This window comes from Zalophus californianus, chromosome 5, assembly GCF_009762305.2.
Source record: "Zalophus californianus isolate mZalCal1 chromosome 5, mZalCal1.pri.v2, whole genome shotgun sequence".
Lineage (NCBI taxonomy): Eukaryota > Metazoa > Chordata > Mammalia > Carnivora > Otariidae > Zalophus > Zalophus californianus.
Genome location: NC_045599.1, coordinates 49,712,448 through 49,730,764, shown reverse-complemented (window position 1 = coordinate 49,730,764; position 18,317 = coordinate 49,712,448). Strand labels below are relative to the sequence as shown.

At 40.4% G+C, this 18,317-nt stretch overlaps 1 protein-coding gene across 2 annotated transcripts in view; it reads right to left on the bottom strand.

Moving 5' to 3' along the window:
• NLN (neurolysin) overlaps positions 1 to 18,317 on the bottom strand; it is a 94,045-nt gene that overhangs the window by 31,595 nt on the left and 44,133 nt on the right. For both annotated transcript variants that reach the window (XM_027604624.2, XM_035727546.1), the window contains exons 4-6: positions 8,909 to 9,016; positions 5,975 to 6,077; positions 5,195 to 5,355 (exon numbers count right to left, since the gene is read on the bottom strand). In XM_027604624.2, coding sequence (XP_027460425.1) covers positions 5,195 to 5,355; positions 5,975 to 6,077; positions 8,909 to 9,016 — 372 coding nt within the window. The remainder of the gene's footprint in view (positions 1 to 5,194; positions 5,356 to 5,974; positions 6,078 to 8,908; positions 9,017 to 18,317) is intronic.

The window sequence follows — 18,317 nt, the reverse complement described above, 5'->3', positions numbered from 1 at the left end:
CACTTTAACTTCACATCCATTAGTATGGCTATTATAAAAACAATAGAAAAAAGTGTTAATGAGGATGTGAAGAATTCGGAAACTTTGTATACTGCTGTGAATGTAAAAAGTGTAGCTGCTGTGGAAAATGGTATTGCAATTCCTTAAAAAATTAAGCACATAATTATCATATGATCCAGCAATTCCACTTGTTGGTATGTGTCCCAAAGAGTGGAAGCAGGAACTCAAAGAGAGATTTGTACACCTGTGTTCACTACACCATTATGTGAATAATAGCCAAGTGGTGGATGCAATCCAAATGTCCATCAATGGATAAATGGATAAAGAAAATGTGGTATACACATATAATGGATTATTATTCAGTCTTAAAAGGGAAAGAAAGAAATTTTGACAAATGCTAAAACAAGATATTATGCTAAGTAAAATAAGCCAGTCATAAAAGAATAAATATTACATGATTCCAACTTACATAAGGTTCCTCGAGGAGTCAAATTCATAGAGCCAGAAAGTAGAACAGTGGATGCCAGGGGTGGGGGGAAGGGGGGCTAGGAGTTAGCATTTAATGGGTGCAGAGTTTTGGCTGGGGAAGATAAAGAGTGTGAAGACAATGGTGGTGATGGCTGCACAGCTATGTGAACATAGTTAATGCCACAGAACTCTCTACACTTATGAATGTTTCAGAGATTCGTTTCAAATCATTACAAACTTTTTCTTTGTTTTGTATGTATTAAGAACACAAATAATGATACTGCTTTATTTATTTTTTTGAAGATCTTATTTGTTTATTTAATTGACACAGAGAGACAGAGACACAGCGAGAGAGGGAACACAAGCAGGGGGAGTGGGGGAGGGAGAAGCAGGCTTCCCGCTGAGCAGGGAGCCCAAAGCGGGGCTCAATCCCAGGACCCTGGGATCATGACCTGAGGCGAAGGCAGTCGCTTAACCAACTGAGCCACCCAGGAGCCCCATATTTTATTAACAATAAAAGGAAAAGTTATCTCTTGGAGAAAGTAATAAATATTGAGGTGAAAGAAAAATTACCCCCAATAATTAACTCATATTTATAGACATGTTTCTAAGGAAGATCACACACCAGGGACAGTCTGGAGCAGTGTGAGTGACCACCTGGGGTCACAGCCACAGAAACTTCCCCCACCTGCCTCCCCTCCTGCTTTGAAGGACTCATTCTTTCCTCCCATTTCCACCCCAACATAGAGGAGTAGTTACTTTTTAGTCCATTTCGTTTTCAATACAAATTAATATCGACCCCTCCACCCCCTACCCCTAGACCAACCAGGGTTGGAAGGTGCCACCATTGGTGCTGCCTTCTCTCCCCACAGCCTGTAACTTAGTGTTTTGTTCTTAACTGAATTGTGATGGTTAGAAACTTCACGTATAGTTTGTGGAAATCATAGAATTAAACATATTGCTTAAGAGAAAAAACAAAACTAGTTGTGGCCACATGATCTACAATAGGACAGGGGACTCTCCAAGAAGTGATGAGTAGAATTCCTGGGTCGTCTCTTTACAGAGGCCTGTCCTTCGAGCTGCGAACTGCATATGACAACAAAGACTTAGGATGTCACAATACCAAGCTTTGGATCACTCACCTCTGTGCTGTCAGTTGCAAGAAAAATAAGCCTTTCTTTAAAAACTGTGGTAAAACATATATAACACAAGAAATGCCATTTTAACCATTTAAAAAATTAATTTAGACCTTTTAACATGTGTTTGCCATTTGACTTTTTGGGAAAAAAATCAAGTTGTAAACTTTTATTACAAATTAAAAATGAGGTTCTTAAAAATCTCAACTTGACCAGATATGAAACAATTTAAAAACCTTTAATGGTGTATTGAAAAGCACCCAGGCTTAAAAACAGACACACACACACACAAAAAAAAACCCCAAGCACATTTATCATTACCAAAAATGGACCTCTTCAGGTAAAAATAATAGAAACCCCATGCTGCATAGATAATGCAGATTAGAAATTCTGGTTATCTGCTCAATGGGCAAAAGGCAAGCACTTAAGGTCTTCAGCTCCAGTCTTTTGCTCATTTCTTATTGCTGGAATTTCTTATTTACCTCTTCTTGTTGGATGACTAAACCGGATGATGTCAGTGATGGTAAGCCCACATTTACTTAGCCCTGCTCTTTCAGGCTTACAAGCCAACCAGTTCTCAGCTGTAGACTGGCTGGTTTTGTCTCTGTGAACTCATAGTTTGGGGTTTTATGGGCATCTGCGTGGGTCACCAAAGTTCCATTGGCAGGGATCTTGAGGTGGCTGCTGATGTTGGGTCTCATCTTAATTTTCCTTACTTTCTTCAACTGGAGGTCCCCTGCGGAATCGTGGTCTCTACCCCCATATACACTGTCTCACTGGTCTGCCTTGCTCTCCTGCACCCTGCTTGCCGGCGCCCTCCAGCACTTCTCCCTGCACAGGGGGTGTAGGGGGTGGGGGAGACTGGAAGAGTGGTTGCCACCCACTGCCAGGTGCAGTCAGGTGTGAACTGTGGCCTGCAGGCAGGCCGGCACGATAGGGCCCTCCTTCTTTCCCCACCCTCACAATTCTGGTACTTCTGCGGGTAACTGTGGGGAGGATCCCCGTGATAGAGAACATCTTTAATGGTGATCATCTGCTGCGTATTTACCGCCTTGCCCTGGGGCTCCACCAGGGCCGGCCATGTTTGCTGCCTCTGTACCCTTTCCTCCTCCAACATCAAACTCCAGCCTCGCTCTCTCTTACACTGCGCGGGTATTTCCCGCGGTTATTCTTTATGGCAGTCTGGTATACAAACACATCTTCCTCGGTCTCATTCCTGTCGATGGAACCACTTTACTGTTTCCAGAACCTTTGTTGTAATGACTTTGCTGTTGCCAGTGGGTGCCACGGAGGCTACTGCCCAGGATGCTGAGCCTGGTGTTCAAAGAGCAGAGGGTGAGCGGGGGCTGGGTCACCTCCCCCCACTTGCTGCTGGTAGTGACAGTGGTGGGGACTGGGCCAGCTGCACCTCCTGCTGGGTGTGATGGTAACTAGGCCATGGGGGTGGGGCTGCTCAGAGCTCTCTGGGGTCCACTCTCCTTCCCACATCTGCTGGAACTCCCATTTTAGCCATTTTTAAGTGTATAATTCAATGGCACTAATTGCGTTCAGTTCACACTGTTGTGCAACCACTACCACTATCTGTTTCCAAAACTTTTCCAACACCCCAAACGGAAACTTGGTAACCGTTAAACAGTAATTCCCCAGTGGCCCCAGCTTCTGCCAACCACTAATCCTTTCTGAAGAGAAACAGCTTTTATCTTATTTGAGTCACTGTGCTTTTTGTTGGCTTTTGTGTAGCTGCTTAACCTGTATCCTTACACCCACAGACGCTGATATTAGGAATAGGGTACTGTTATAAGAAAAATGAAAGTTGTACAGGAAGAGAAGGTGGGGACAGATACAATGCTGGCTGGGAAGCTGGCAATCCTCATTATACCATGGGTAACATTCGTTAAAACGATTTCATGTCATAACTTGGAAGAGAACAATTACCTACTGAGGCTTAGCTCTAGGGGAACTTCTGGGGAAAACTAATGTTGGTGCATGTTTTGTTGCTATTTGTGACTTTTAGAAAGATTATGAGAGAGATGAACTCACTTGAGAATGTTCAGTTTGCAGAGGTGGAAGGAAAAGACTTCTACTAACAGAGGTTCTGTCTGTGGCTTACAATCTAGGACTTCGGATGGATGGCAGAGACAATTGCTCTGTCCTCCTAATACCAGAGAAAAGACTGTCAGATTTACTGAATTGTAGAGATTAGTTTGAGAATGCTGCCTTCCCTCCTCAAGCCTACTGTTTCAGAAGGCCCCAAAGCAGATTCCATTAAATTGAGGAAAAGCAAGAGGGACAGGGTACAGGAACCAATATAAAAAGATCTGGTAGGTTTAAGAACGACTGACCAAAAATATTATTTGGGTTGAATTATTTTAACATGAATCGGACTGGATACAAACAGACAAGAAACCTACTAAGTTTTTGAGCGTATTATATTACCAAAGGCATCACGAGCTTGGCCTGCAAAAGCTTGTGGTTATTTGATCCCTAAAGCAACCCCCAGGCTTCAAACCAGCACCAGCATGAATCTTTACTAGTAGCCGCCCAGGATATGGTCGTGGAGGGTAACAGACAAGAAAAAATTCTTGGCAGGCAAAACCAGGGATCATGTAGTACAATTGCTAAACAAATTTCTGCTAGAAAAAAAACCCCAAATCACTTTAATGAGCTCTTCAAGGAACTTCATCAGAGCAAGGAATCCCCACAATTCCTGCCAGTTTTTGAAAATTGGTACGGGCCTACTGTATGTTTTCTGTTCTTTCCTTTTCCATATAGGAGTTTTTAGTGTGGTTACTGTGTTCCTATTCTACCACTGGGCGTGTGTCCTGGGGATGAATGGACCAGACAGCATGCCCTCTCTTTCATAGACTGCTAGATCATGAGGAAGCTCCAAGTGGGGAGAGCTCCAGACGTCATGGTCTTTGAGCTCAAGGCAGTAACTGGTCATGGTCTGGCATATGGTGAATGGGTTCTACGTGTGGGGAAAAAAGGCACTCACAGTTATCTGGAGAGGGAGACTGTGGTGGAGCTGTCTAGCTGACTCTGAGAATGCATTTCTAATTCTTCCTTTTTACCCTTTGGTAATAGAATCCCCTCAGCTGAGCAAATGGCTGTCAACTGAAGACTACATTTCCCAGGTTCCCCTGCAGCTGGGTACGACTAGATGATGGTATTTGAGTCAATAGGAGGTGAATGGAGTGGATGTATGTCATTTCCAGGTCTTCTTAAGGTGTGTCTCTGTCCTTTATTTTCCCACTTCTGAATAGGCCGGGAAATGGTGACAGCTGGAATGGCCTTGGAAGTCACTTGTTAAGGGCAGAGAGGTGCTCCACTAGCCCTGGACTGTTGACTTGGTGAAAGAATACAACTTTTAGTTTATTTAACCCATTCTATTTTAATTAGAACAGCTTAGGCTGTGGCCACACCAAGGCTACCAGTGAGCAAGGGAAAAGTTAAAAGCCTTCAGGAATTAGGAGGCATAATACTCAAATAGGCATGTTGGTCTCTGAGCTAACTTCAACACTGGTGAACAAAGCAAACCCTTTTCTTAAAATCTTCCATAAAAACGAAAGAAAGACAAACATTCAGAGTACCTCTTTGCACCTTGTATTAAATGCCATTTCCATCTTCCTTCTAGTTGCAGGGATACAACATTTCTTCATGACAGGAAAGTAGTGTGGATATTTTAAGGTAATTTTATACTTGTCATCATCTGTCTTTTCTAAACTGTCAATGAAATCATCAGGAAGAGCACCTGCAAGAAATCATTTTCTTATACATCGATTTTTCCACTCATTATTAGTTTATTTAGCATTGGCATGGTGCCTTTAAGAAGCTCTAGGAATTCTGTGGAGTAATTGAAATTCAAGTAAAATAATGACAATCCTTATAATATCATTTTGACGTTACTGGAATGGGGTGATCATTAGAGGACAGGTGGCTTAGGAGGTGGTAATTCAAATTATGAATAGGCTTCAGTGTACTTGTGCAGATGGTGTTTTGATGGAGAACAGGAAAAACTAAGCCAAGAAAGATCCAGAACATATTAAGAAGAGACTAGTTTAAGTTATAATGTAGGGGATATTATAAGGTAAAAAATTTCAAGGCACTGAAGGCTGTTAAACACCAGCATAAGTTACCAAAAAATATTATGAAATTTCCTCTGGAGCATCTCTAGAAATAGTATACACACTTTTATTAGTGTAAAATCTAGGCATGGTTTGGCTGTCTTTTCTGTAGAAGGGGTGATAGGTTCTGTACAAGGTACCGGATCATTTTTTTAAAGAATTCTTTCAACTTTGATTTGGCAAACTGTGAGGTAAGATTATTTCTCTAAATTATATTATTTAACCAGAAAAAAACCAGAATTTTACCAAGTTCAGCCTTGGAAAATACAAGGAAGGTATCGTCCTCATTGAGGTTTTTGTTGAAGTCAATACATAGCTCACTCATTCTTTTCTTCATTGCTTTGATTTCCTGAACAGAAGATACAAATATAGAACATTAACAATAAAAAGAAACTTTCATTTTTAATGCCATCAAATAAGTTTCACTTTTATATGAAGATTGGCTTCTATGCCCAACCCTCAGGAAGTATGTTTTTTAATGATGTGTTTCATAAAATGTTTCCTGCCATATTCTATGCTGTGTCTGTGAGGATCTGTATGCAAAACATATACAAAAAGGCAATCCCAGTGATGTGTTAGAAAATCAGTCATAAACTGGGGCACCTGGGTGGCTCAGTTGGTTAAGCGACTGCCTTCGGCCCAGGTCGTGATCCCAGAATCCCGGGATCGAGGCCCGCATTGGGCTCCCTGCTCAGCAGGGAGTCTGCTTTTCCTTCTGACCCTCTCCCTCTCATGCTCTCTCTCACTCTCTTTCTCTCAAATGAATAAAATCTTAAAAAAAAGAAATTAGTCATAACTCGTAAGAACTAAATAAATTTAGGAGGTAGAGTCAAAGCAGACTCAGGCACATAATATATACACAAAATGAATAGTTGCTGGGTGAATAAATGATTCTAGTAGGCTGTTAATAATTAACATCTTTCAATCTTTTCCAAAGTTTAATGTAGACATCAGTATTTGGTGCTGAAGTAAACCAAGAGACAATTAATTCTATGGTTGCTTTGGAAAAAAGGTCATGTCTTAGTTTTATAGACCTTTGTAAACTAAGGTGATACGGGCCTTAACATTTGTATAAAAACTATTAGGTGTGAAATCAAAGGAAGCAAAAAAGGAAACCACAAGAAAAAACACGAAATATTTTTATTAACCTGTCCCATCTTCTAAAAATGCTAGATAATGAAATTTACATCAACATCACCTGGGAATTTGTTAGAAATGAATATTCTTGAGACCCACACCAAGCCAACTAAAACACACTCTCAGAGGTGGGACCCTGTACTCAGAGCTTTCACAGCTTTGCTGTAAATCATCACTTGGTTTGCATGTCTTTCACACTTGTTTCCTGTTCTACTGTGTAGAAGAATGACCTGGTAATTTTGATGTGCACTAAAGTGGGGTCTGCTGACTGAACACATACTGTGCAGCACTGTTTTTGGACACTCCAGTTGTCACCCCAAGCTCCCTTCCACCTTTCCCCCATTCTACACTAGCCCTGTAGTTTGGGTGGGATCTGACCCTATCTGAAGCTCCAGGGTAACTCTACAATAGTTAGGTAATCCCATCCCCACTAGAGTATTGACTGGTTCGGGTAAGCCAGGCCTGGCATTCTCCTGACTAAAGGGGGATTCAGGATTAGGCATATGATCCAATCTGGGCCATTAAGACACAAGGGGAGGTTCGAGGGAAGCTTCTCTACATCCTTCTGGATGGTGGATCTTCTAGTTAATATAAGCAAATAAATCTCTTCTATTGTTTAAACTGTGGTCAACAGGGTTTTGTCAGTTGTAAATACATTGCAACTAATACAATGCCTCAACAGAAATGATGACTGACCTGGAAGACCAAAAGGTAAGGTAAGGGAGATCAGTCACACATTTCTCCTCTAACTAGGCTGAAGAGGATACAAGGTGTTCGAAGGGCATTTACGTGATAGAAAGGTACCTGTATCTCAGTGGTACCTTCAGTTATATCTACTATGCTGACATCACTTGGTTTGGATGTCTTTCACACTTGTTTCCTGTTCTACTGTTTAGAAGAATGACCTGGGGGCGCCTGGGTGGCTCAGATGGTTAAGCATCTGCCTTCGGCCCGGGTCATGATCCCAGGGTCCTGGGATCGAGCCCCAACATCTGGCTCCTGACTCAGCAGGGAGCCTGCTTCTTCTCCCTCTGCCTCTCCCCCTGCTCGTGCTCTCTCTCTCTCTGTCTCTCTGTATCTCCGTGTCTCGAATGAATAAATAAAATCTTTAAAAAAAAAAAATAGACGAATGACCTGGAAACAGATCATGGGTTATATGTCCTGTCTAAGAAGAATGATTTAATTCTGTAGCTGGATTTACTTCTGAAACTGGAAGATGGGATCAGCATTAGACAAAAGAAAAAGTTTGAGAAGCACTTTTCAGTAGCTAATCTGTCTGCCTTTAAAGGGCATATGCAGTTGGCCCTTGAGCAACAGGGATTTGAACAATCTAGGGCAACCTATATACAGATTTTTTTCAATAAATAAAGTTCAGTACTATAAATGTGTTAAATGTGTTTTTTCTTCCTTACGATTTTCTCAACAACATTTTCTTTTTTCTGGCTTACTTTAAGAAGACAGTATATAAAACATGTAACATACAAAACACATGTTAATTGACTATGTTATGGGTAAAGCTTCTGGTCAATAGCAGGCTGTTAGTAGTTAAGTGTTTGAGGAGTCAGAAGTTATATGGATTTTTGACTGTGCAGCGGGGTTGCCACCTCAACCCCAGGTTGTTCAAGGGCCAACTGTTTTAATCATAGGGTATTCCATTCCAAAGTGCTTATGTTAAAACTCTCCATCATAAAAATTTTATTACCAGTGACCAAGGGAGTGTGGAGAGTGCAAATCAACTATTAAGACCTGGAAACAGCAATAAGAAAATGTAAAATAGAGCAGGGAAAATAAGCCCAGCACACATGAAACAGATATAATTTGCAAAGGATTAAAAAAAAAAAAAACGATTATCAGTTGTCTGTCAGTCACCATGAGATTAAGAGGAGTTGTAGAATTTAAAACCACTGACTACCAAATACATTGTAAATGGATTTGTATTATGCATTATTTTCCATATTACAAATGTGTTGTTTCCCCACCTGTTTTTTGTTGTATTTTATTTATTTATTTTTTTCCCAGTAAGAAAAAGAAACACAAACTCACATTTTGTACTTGTTCTGGAAGATGGAGCCCATTCCTTTTTCCCATTTTAATGGACTTTTCCAAGTATCTTCTGGCTTCAGGTTTTATCTTACTCAGATCACATGTTTCCTGAAATGAAAGAGTGTGATAACCATTTCTGTTACAATAGCGCATGGGTAATTATAAACTGTGAGACCAAAGCAAATTTATTCATCATCTCTGTTGAGTTATGAAGCACATAGGTGATTACAAGGCAGGTTCTTTTGAAGACCTAATTTCTTTTATGCTTTAGTTAGCTTTGCTCATTTAAAAGAGAAAAATTAAATAAATAAAAAGCTAACCAGAATTGCCTTGCATCAGAATCAAGAGTGCCTGTACCACTTGAAGTGTGATAAAAGAAACATTTGCATAATCTCATTCTCAGCATTCTCTATGACCATGGTCTTTTTCAAAAAACATATTCCTTATCACAAATCATCTGGATTTAATTTTCCATCATTTGCTAACCTGGTTCCACCTGAGAGGCCAAAAGAGAAATAATGGGCAAATTCTACACAAATGCAGAGTGGGACTCTTTTGCCAACATACCAAACAAGGACAGCTGGATAAAACCCCAGCCAAAGGCTTCCAACACTTCAAAAATGCTTTACTGTCATTTGGCAAGAGAGATCAAGAGACTACAGCAAGCAGCATATGAACAAGTATCTGGGGAAAATGAGTCAACACTGCACAAAAAGGAGGAAAGCTGGACAGAACATTTGAACCTGTATGCAGCAACACAAACAACATCACTCAAAAGAATGGAGGGCCCTCGAGGAGAATGGAAAATTCCCCCGGCAATAGCAAGGTAATAAAAACACCAGATGTTTCTTCAAAACAGGTGGCAGAATATACATGGCACATCTGGATGGCTGGCCAGTTCATGTCCCTGGGAGGAAATGCACTCCGGACAGACTCTGCACTCCGGACAGACTCAGCAGGTGTAATGGATTCAGTTTGGGTGAGAGCCAATGAGGGACATCTGTCTCTAGAGCCTTAGAGACATACCATTGGGTACACTCTCTCTCTCCATCAAGACCTGGGCTACCCACCTCTCAGCTTTATATTTTCCCAACTAAATACATCTTTGAAAGAACAATGTTTAGCTTTAGAGCCTGCATTTTAGATTGTTGGTGTTAAGGCTTTTGCTGCAGTAACTCTGTAATTTTTCACATTTTGTTGCAGCAAGCAAATAGCGTATTTTATTTTATTTTTTTAAAGCTTTTATTTATTTATTTGGGGGGAGGGAGAGAGAGAGAGAGAGAGAACATGCATGAGTAGGGGGGAGAGGCAGAGGGAGGGTAGGGAGGGGGAGAAGCAGACTCCCCACTGAGCAGGGAGCTCTACACAGGGGCTTAATCCCAGGACCCTGAGATCATGACCTAAGCCGAAGGCAGATGCTTGACCAACTGAGTCACCCAGGCCCCCCAAATAGCTGTATTTTAACTGAGGGTACTACTTAATACAATGATCTGTATTTCACTTTGCCTATCAATACAAAATTTTATGTTCTAGTACTAAAGCACTTTTGTGCACATCACTCACTGTTTCCTCTGCGTTTATTCTCAGTGGAGGCAGAGAACAGTTAGATACCTTTTTCCATAATAACCTCCTTTTATATCCTTGGAGAACTTCTGAGCATGCTGGCATGACTGGAGTTGGAACCCTTCCTAACTGGTATTGGCACACGCTGGGATCCCAGCAGTAGGTGCTTGCAACAGGAAGAAACCCATAATGTCTAGGGAGATAACAGGGCTGTGGGCTGGCTCCCTTAGGGATGGCTAACAGTTCAAGTCACAGTGTTCATGTGCAAGTGATTAACCTGGGTTGATCAAGGCTGGTTTTAACAGCACAAGGAAGTATGTCCTGAGGTGTGGGGCACAGGAATAGGAGTTTCTAGAAGGTATAATACTGGGTATTGTAAGGTTGGGGAGCGTCTAGGCACGAGCTATGTGTAGCAGGGACAGAGGAAAAAAATCCCCCATGAGAAGGGCCTAGAAAGAGCTGGTTAGTTGTGAAGGACCCAAATATGCAGGCAGAGATCCCGAGCAGAGGGCCTTCCCAGCAGGGCAGTGAGCCAAGGCAGAAGCTGGGCACAGTGCTGGACAGCAGGTCCTAGTACTTGGGTTCATGGGTTCACCTGGTCACAATGGCCCTGAGCTTAGGCTCATGACAAGTCTCAGCAGCTGACATGAGCAGAATTCTCACTCTATGCTACACTAAATCAGGAAGGGCTCACATACGATGAGCGCCTGGACTTGCCGTATCTTGGAGTGAGTACTTGGGCTGCTACTTCAGAAAGCCTAGAAGCATACTCAGTACAGTAAACTTAAAACTCATGGTCTTGATGAGGTAAAAACTATTGACTCCTCAAAAAGGTAAGACAAGCATAAACAGGTAGAAGGATGTTCTGAGAAAAATCTGCTCCGAATCAGGTTTAATTAAAATATGACTATCTGTACTGAAATATTTGACTTACCACAGAAATGACACTTAAAATTCTGACTCAATTGTAACAAGGCATCATCTGCCAGTCAGACTCTGAGGTCTCAGAAATCTCTGGAGGGCTCTCGTGGGAGTAAAACACTTCTAAAATGTGCTTCTAAAGCACATTCCTGTCCCAGAGCTGATCATATGAATATTCTCCCTTATAATCTCCAGGCAAGATCAGAATGACAGCTTAAGGATTTTCCAGCAGGGAATCAGCCAGTACTTCTAGACTGCTCTGCTGTAGTTGCACCTTCCTTCCTAAGAATTTAATCCACTTGAATTGGAACCAGGTCTCAGACATCTTTGGGTGAAGTTTCTCCTCTTTAGGGGTGGGGGAAGGCCTAAAGTACTCTTCTGTAATTTATATCATCTGACAGTAGAGGCTCTTAACTTTATTTAATCTCTGTGGTGACAAGATTTAGTTTCTTCCTAACCTCCTCCTATAACAGAGAGGTTTTATATAAAAGTCTGAATGCGTGTGCACGCATTTGTGTGTACACTTACACATGTGGCTTGTATATTCATATCACAGACAAGAAAATGATGTTTAAATGATCTTCCTAATATCACTCAGTTATTTATTAGGAAAAATGGATAGAAAACAAATTCTCCAAAATTCTTACGTTGGTACTTTCCCCAATATATTATACCACTACATTACAACACCTTAACTTATTATCATTCTTCAAAATTTCATTACAAATAAGTGAAGATTTTTTAAATTTCTCTCCAATCCTCCCCACCGTCTATCCCTTAACTGTGTCCTTTTCTTTTAAGACCCTCACATTTCCAGTTTCTAAAATATGTAAATAAAAAATAATTTCAGTGGGACTTTCTATATTGTTATACAAAGTAGAAAAATACATTGTTAAAAGAACCCTGGAAATTAAGATAGTATATTTCTTTGAATATCATTTAGGAAAATGGATTTATAAGCTTTGAATATGCTAAAGCAATAGAACATAACAACAGAGTAGAATACAGATCCTATTGCAAAAGCTAAGACAGAGGCATAACTTAATTAAATGAGTTATATTTGCAGTTTTCTTTCTTTCTTCCTGTTCTTTTCAATGCTATATTTTCTGTTAGGTTTCTATCTGACTATTGTGAAAAGGGCATTCTTAGGTAGCTGCTTGTGCTACCAGAGAGGGGGGCCACACAAAGGCCTGCTTGCTGACATATTCAGCATACTACTACAAGCCCCTGCTTTGGTGTGAGCCAGAGGCCCAGTGAGGGACACTGGGCGTGGGAACCATACTTCATGAAGACACATTTAAACGGGGGCCAGTTCAGTTGCATTCAGCATACATTCACTGAGCTCCTACTCATATGCCAGGTATTGGAGAAACAAAGATGAATATCCTTGAGGTGCTCTAAGTAATATGAAGGAAAACAAATTTTTAGCAGGTAATATCAGTAGTAGGTAGTGAGTGAAGAGAGAGTTAAGTACTTGGGAAGCACAAGAGTGGTGTCTGGCTAATGGGGAAACTAAGGCAAGGTAGTTGATGCTTTGTATTAGGTCTCCAGCTACAATTTTCAGTAGTACTGATTATGACCAATAACTAGACTTACATGTTTCAAAATCAAGACGGGATGGTGTACAGGTGCCTGGGTGGCTCAGTTGGTTAAGTGGCTGCCTTTGGCTTAGGTCATGATCTCAGGGTCCTGGGATCGAGTCCCACATCAGGCTCCTGGCTCTGCGGGGGAGCCTGCTTCTCCCTCTGCCTACCACCCCCCTGCCTGTTCTCTCTGTGTCAAATAAATAAATCTTAAAAAAAAAAAAAAAAGGAAGGGATGGTATAGGTTAAGAAAATTACCATTACCACGCTGAATTTTGGACTTAGTTTTTTCTTTGCCTTTCTTTCTTTTTCTTCCTCCTCTTCTTCTTCTTCTTCTCTCTCCATTTCTCTCTCTCTTTCTCTCTCTTTTTTTTTTTTTTGCCATAGTCTTAAGACACTGGTTTGTGGATTTTAATTTGGCATAAGGTCTCCATGGCTGGTAGAGTAGGAGACCATACAATGCTTAAAAGCATCTTTACTTAATCCCATGACTTATTCTTTTACACTTTAACATTAAAACTTTAAGTCATTAATTGAAGATGAATTGGACTGACCAAAGCCCAGGGCTCTGAAAAAAATATAAACAATATTACAATAGATACCTGTATTTCTCGATTCAGCTGACATCACTGAGACTCCAACTTCACTAAAGAAACCCTCTTCTGTGCTTATTGGTTAGCAATCCACTGGAATAAAATATTATATGCCTGGATTGTTTTATTTTTTTTTTAAAATTTTAAAAAAGATTTTATTTATTTATTTGACAGAGAGAGAGACAGCAAGAGAGGAAAAACAAGCAGAGGAGTGGGACAGGGGGTCGATGCGGGGTTCGATCCCAGGACTCTGGGATCATGACCTGAGCTGAAGGCAGACACTTAATGACTGAGCCACCCAGGCACTCGCCTGGATTGTTTTAACATGGAGACACTGCATATTTTTCTCACCAACATGGCTTGAAAGAGGGTCTATGAAGCCTCTACTGGCTTCTGAGCCAACAACTAAGAAACCTTTGTCAAGACTGGGAAATGCCAAGACCTATGGCCCTGACTGCTGGCTTTTGATAATTGGACAAGTTTTTAGCTAAAGGAATGAGGAAATGCTTCTTTTAATTTCTTATTTTTTTTCTTCTGGTGGAATTAAGGCTAAATTTAACATGTTAAATTTGCATGTAATATTTTTAATCTACAAATGAATAAAATTACACACATACGTTATAAAGACAAATTAAATCCACCCTTCAATTTATGAAATACAATAGTAACAACACTGCTGCATTTACCTGTGCAACAGAAAAACCATTCTCCTGACTTCTTTCTTTTTTTTTTGATAGAGAGAGAGACAGCCGTAGAGGGAACACAAGCAGGGGGAGCAGGAGAGGGAGAAGCAGGCTTCCTGCAGAGCAGGGAGTCCGATGCGGGGCTCAATCCCAGGACCCTGGGATCATGACCTGAGCCGGAGGCAGATGCTTAATTAACGACTGAGCCACTCAGGAGCCCTCATTTTCCTGACTTTTATGCTAAACATTTTTTCCAGTTTTACCACTTACATGTATATTGTGTAGTTTTGTTTCTATTTGAGCTTGCTAAAATGATATCCCAATGTATGTAGTGTTCTGCAACTTTTTTCTTTCATTGTTACTAAGATTCAGCCCTGCTGCTGCATGTGGCTGTAGCTTATTTACTGCTATAAAATATTCCAATGTAAATATACTAAAATGCATTGGTGCATTTTCCTGCTGATGGAAATCTGAGTTGTTTCAGTGTTTTGCTATTATAATGTTGCTATGAACATTTGTCCAATTTCACCTGTGTACAAACTCAAAAGTATTTCTAGGTCAACAGTGAGGGGGACAGCGAGGTTATGTTGAGTTATGGAGAATGTGAGATCCAACTTTCCTCCAAATTAGTTACTACTCTAATTTTTGAATTAATTTACACCTTTACCAGCTGGGCATAAACATTCCCACTGATTCACACTTGCAGATACTGGCCACTGTTAGACTTCTTTATTCTTGTCAGTCTGGTGAGTAAAAATGGTATCTTATTGTGACCTTCATTTGCACTTCCCTGATTATTAATAAGGCTGAACATCTTTTCATGTTAAATTGCCATATGTGTTTCTTCTGAAATATCTTTTCATGTCATTTGCTCATTTTTCTTTTGGGATGTTTGCCTTTTTTATTGATTGTAGTAGATCTTTATATATCCTAGGTACTAATGCTTTGCTAGTTTCACGTTTTACAAATTCTTAATTTAGTATTTAAGTATTTCAGTATTTTTAGTATTAGTCTTTTTTTTAAAGATTTCATTTATTTATTTGAGAGGGAGAGAGAGAACATGCGCACAAGGAGGGGGAGGGGCAAAGGAAGAGAGAGAAGGAGGTTCCCAGCTGAGCAGGGAGCCTAATGCAGGGCTCGATCCCAGGACCCAGAGATCATAACCTGAGCTGAAGATAGATGCTTAACCAACTGAGCCACCCATGTGCCCCAGTATTAGTGTCTTTTCCCTTTATTAATGGAAGATCTTTATTTTTTTTAAAAGATTTATTTATTAGAGAGAGAAAGGGGGGGCAGCAGGGGAGAGGGGCAAAGGAAGAGGGAGAGAATCCTTAAGCAAACTCCCTGATGAGCAGGGAACCTGACTAGGGGCTCAATCTCAGGACCCTGAGATCATGACATGAGCCAAAACCAAGAGTCGGACGCTTAACCAACTGAGACACCCAGGCGCCCCAGAAGTTCTTTATTTTGATCTAGTCATGTTTATCAGTCATTTTACAGTTAATACTTTATAGTTAACAAATATTTCCCTGCTCAGGTGTCATAAAGATATATTTCTATATAAACTTCTAGAAGCTGTTTCTCAGTTTGGTTGTGAGGAGGGGATCCAATTTTTCCTTTTCCTTCATGGATAAGCCATGTCCTAGCACCAGTTACTGAAGGCCTATCTTTTAGATCTGTCACCAACTGTTCCCACTTTCATTTGAGGAACTAAACATTTACCTCTGTGACTCCTAGGAAGTTACCATTTCTTTTTTTTTTTTTTTTTAAAGATTTTATTTATTTATTTGACAGAGAGAGAGCATGAGAGCAGGAACACAAGCAGGGGGAGTGGAAGAGGGAGAAGCAGGCTTCCTGCCGAGCAGGGAGCCCGATATGGGACTTGATCCCAGGACCCTGGCATCGTGACCTGAGCCGAAGGCAGACGCTTAATGACTGAGCCACCCAGGCACCCGGAAATTACCATTTCTGAGCTTCACTATCTCCATTTATAAAAAGGGATGCCTCACAAGATTGGTATAAAAGTTAAATTAGATAACTACAATGCTGTGCCAATGTAAACTACTAACCACATGTTAGGAAGGAGGTAGGAAGACTATGGTACACTAGTCTCAGGCTCAATTATAATTTCATCCATCTATAGTCAACACATGACTTATTTTGGAGATTTTGAAACGTGACTGCAAATTAGTTGATACTTCTTACGCTGAGATGTAGTGTCCCTTGAATTTGGGCAGACTGCAGTCAATCAATACAGTATGGCCGAAGTGATGTTATGTAACTTCTGAGATGGTCAGAAAAGGCAATGCAGCCCCTGTCGAGTGCGCTGCGACACTCTTGTTGGAGTCCTGAGTCTCCACGAAACATGTCCTACTACCCTGATGCTGCCATGCTATGAGAAAGCCCAAAGCACATAAGGAGACAATGTGGAGATGCTCAGACATGAAATGGAGAGAGAGGTATCTCTGGTTGGCTTCTGCATGCTTCAGCTCCAGACACCACTACCTTCAACCCATGCAAGACCCCAAGCCAGGGCTACCCAAATGCTTCCTTTCTCAATTCCTGATCCACAGAGACCATAACAGAAAATAAAATGATTGCAGCTCTTTCCAGCCAGTAAGTTTTGAATAGGTTATATACATCAGTAGACAACTGGGAGACTTATTGAGCACAGATTTTACATAAAGAACTGTGAAAAGTAATGTCGTATTTCTATTCATCAGTCCTAAGTGAAGAATGACATGAGAGCTAAAATAACATTTTAGATTGAATTAAGACCATTATAGATTATTGTCTACATTGGTGGTATCTTGAGACCTCAGTATTATTCAAAGCACCTTCATTTTAGTAGATCATGCCTGAAATTGCTGACTTCATATAAATTTAAGATCCTATTATCCAGCTTAATGAAGGCTTTACGTGTTACATCATGGTTGCCATATTTTACTTACAACATAACAGAGAAAAGTAAATAGAATAACTTAGATATACTTTGTCTTTTTTTTTTTTAAAGATTTATTTATTTATTTATTTGACAGAGAGAGACACAGCGAGAGAGGGAACACAAGCAGGGGGAGTGGGAGAGGGAGAAGCAGGCTTCCCACCGAGCAGGGAGCCCAATGCGGGGCTCGATCCCAGGACCCTGGGACTATGACCTGAGTTGAAGGCAGATGCTTAATGAATGAGCCACCCAGGTGCTCCTACTTTGTCTTTTTTTAAATTAATTTATTTTTTGAGAGACAGACACACACACAGCAACTGGCGGGGAGGGGCAGAGGGAGAGAATCTTAAGATTCTCCACTATGGAGCCTGACTTGAGGCTTGATCTAACAACCCTGAGATGATGACCTGAGCCACAGTCAAGAGTTGGACGCTTAACCAACTGAGCCACGCAGGTGCCCATAACTTTGTCTTTTAATTATGAATGGGATGAGATTTACCATTTGTTAAAGTGTCCAATGCTACCAGAAAGCTCATACTGATAGTTTCAGATCTTAAAAAATACTGCCTAAATACTGAGCAATATATAGAATTGTTGAATCGCTATATTGTATACCTGAAACTAATTTAACACTGTATGTTAACTATACAAGAAATAAAATAAAATAAAATAAATACTGCTTAAACACAACTATTTGTCAAGGAAGGTGTTTGAAGGTAACTAAATTCACTAAATAAGCTTTAGTGCATTAAAAAAACCACAACAGCTATTTTTTATTATTCTGATCTAACCTTAACAGACATTGTAAAAGCTTTTAAAAATGGTCACACAACAATCGACATGTATAGTAATAATTAATTACTCTTTTGGGAAAAAGTAAAAACTATGGAAACAATTCTGCAACTACTGTAAATTACCACAATAAAACGCTGAAGTGAACCTGCCCAAACACATGAACAAATATGATGAATTCACTGGCGTCTAGTTGGCATAGAACACTAGTATACTATGCAGGCAGCAGTTTATTCCCAATTTAATGGGATCAGATCACAATACATACAGAATTTAAAAGTGTAACAGAAATCTAAAGTGACAAACCTCCCATATTGTGATAATATTCATAAA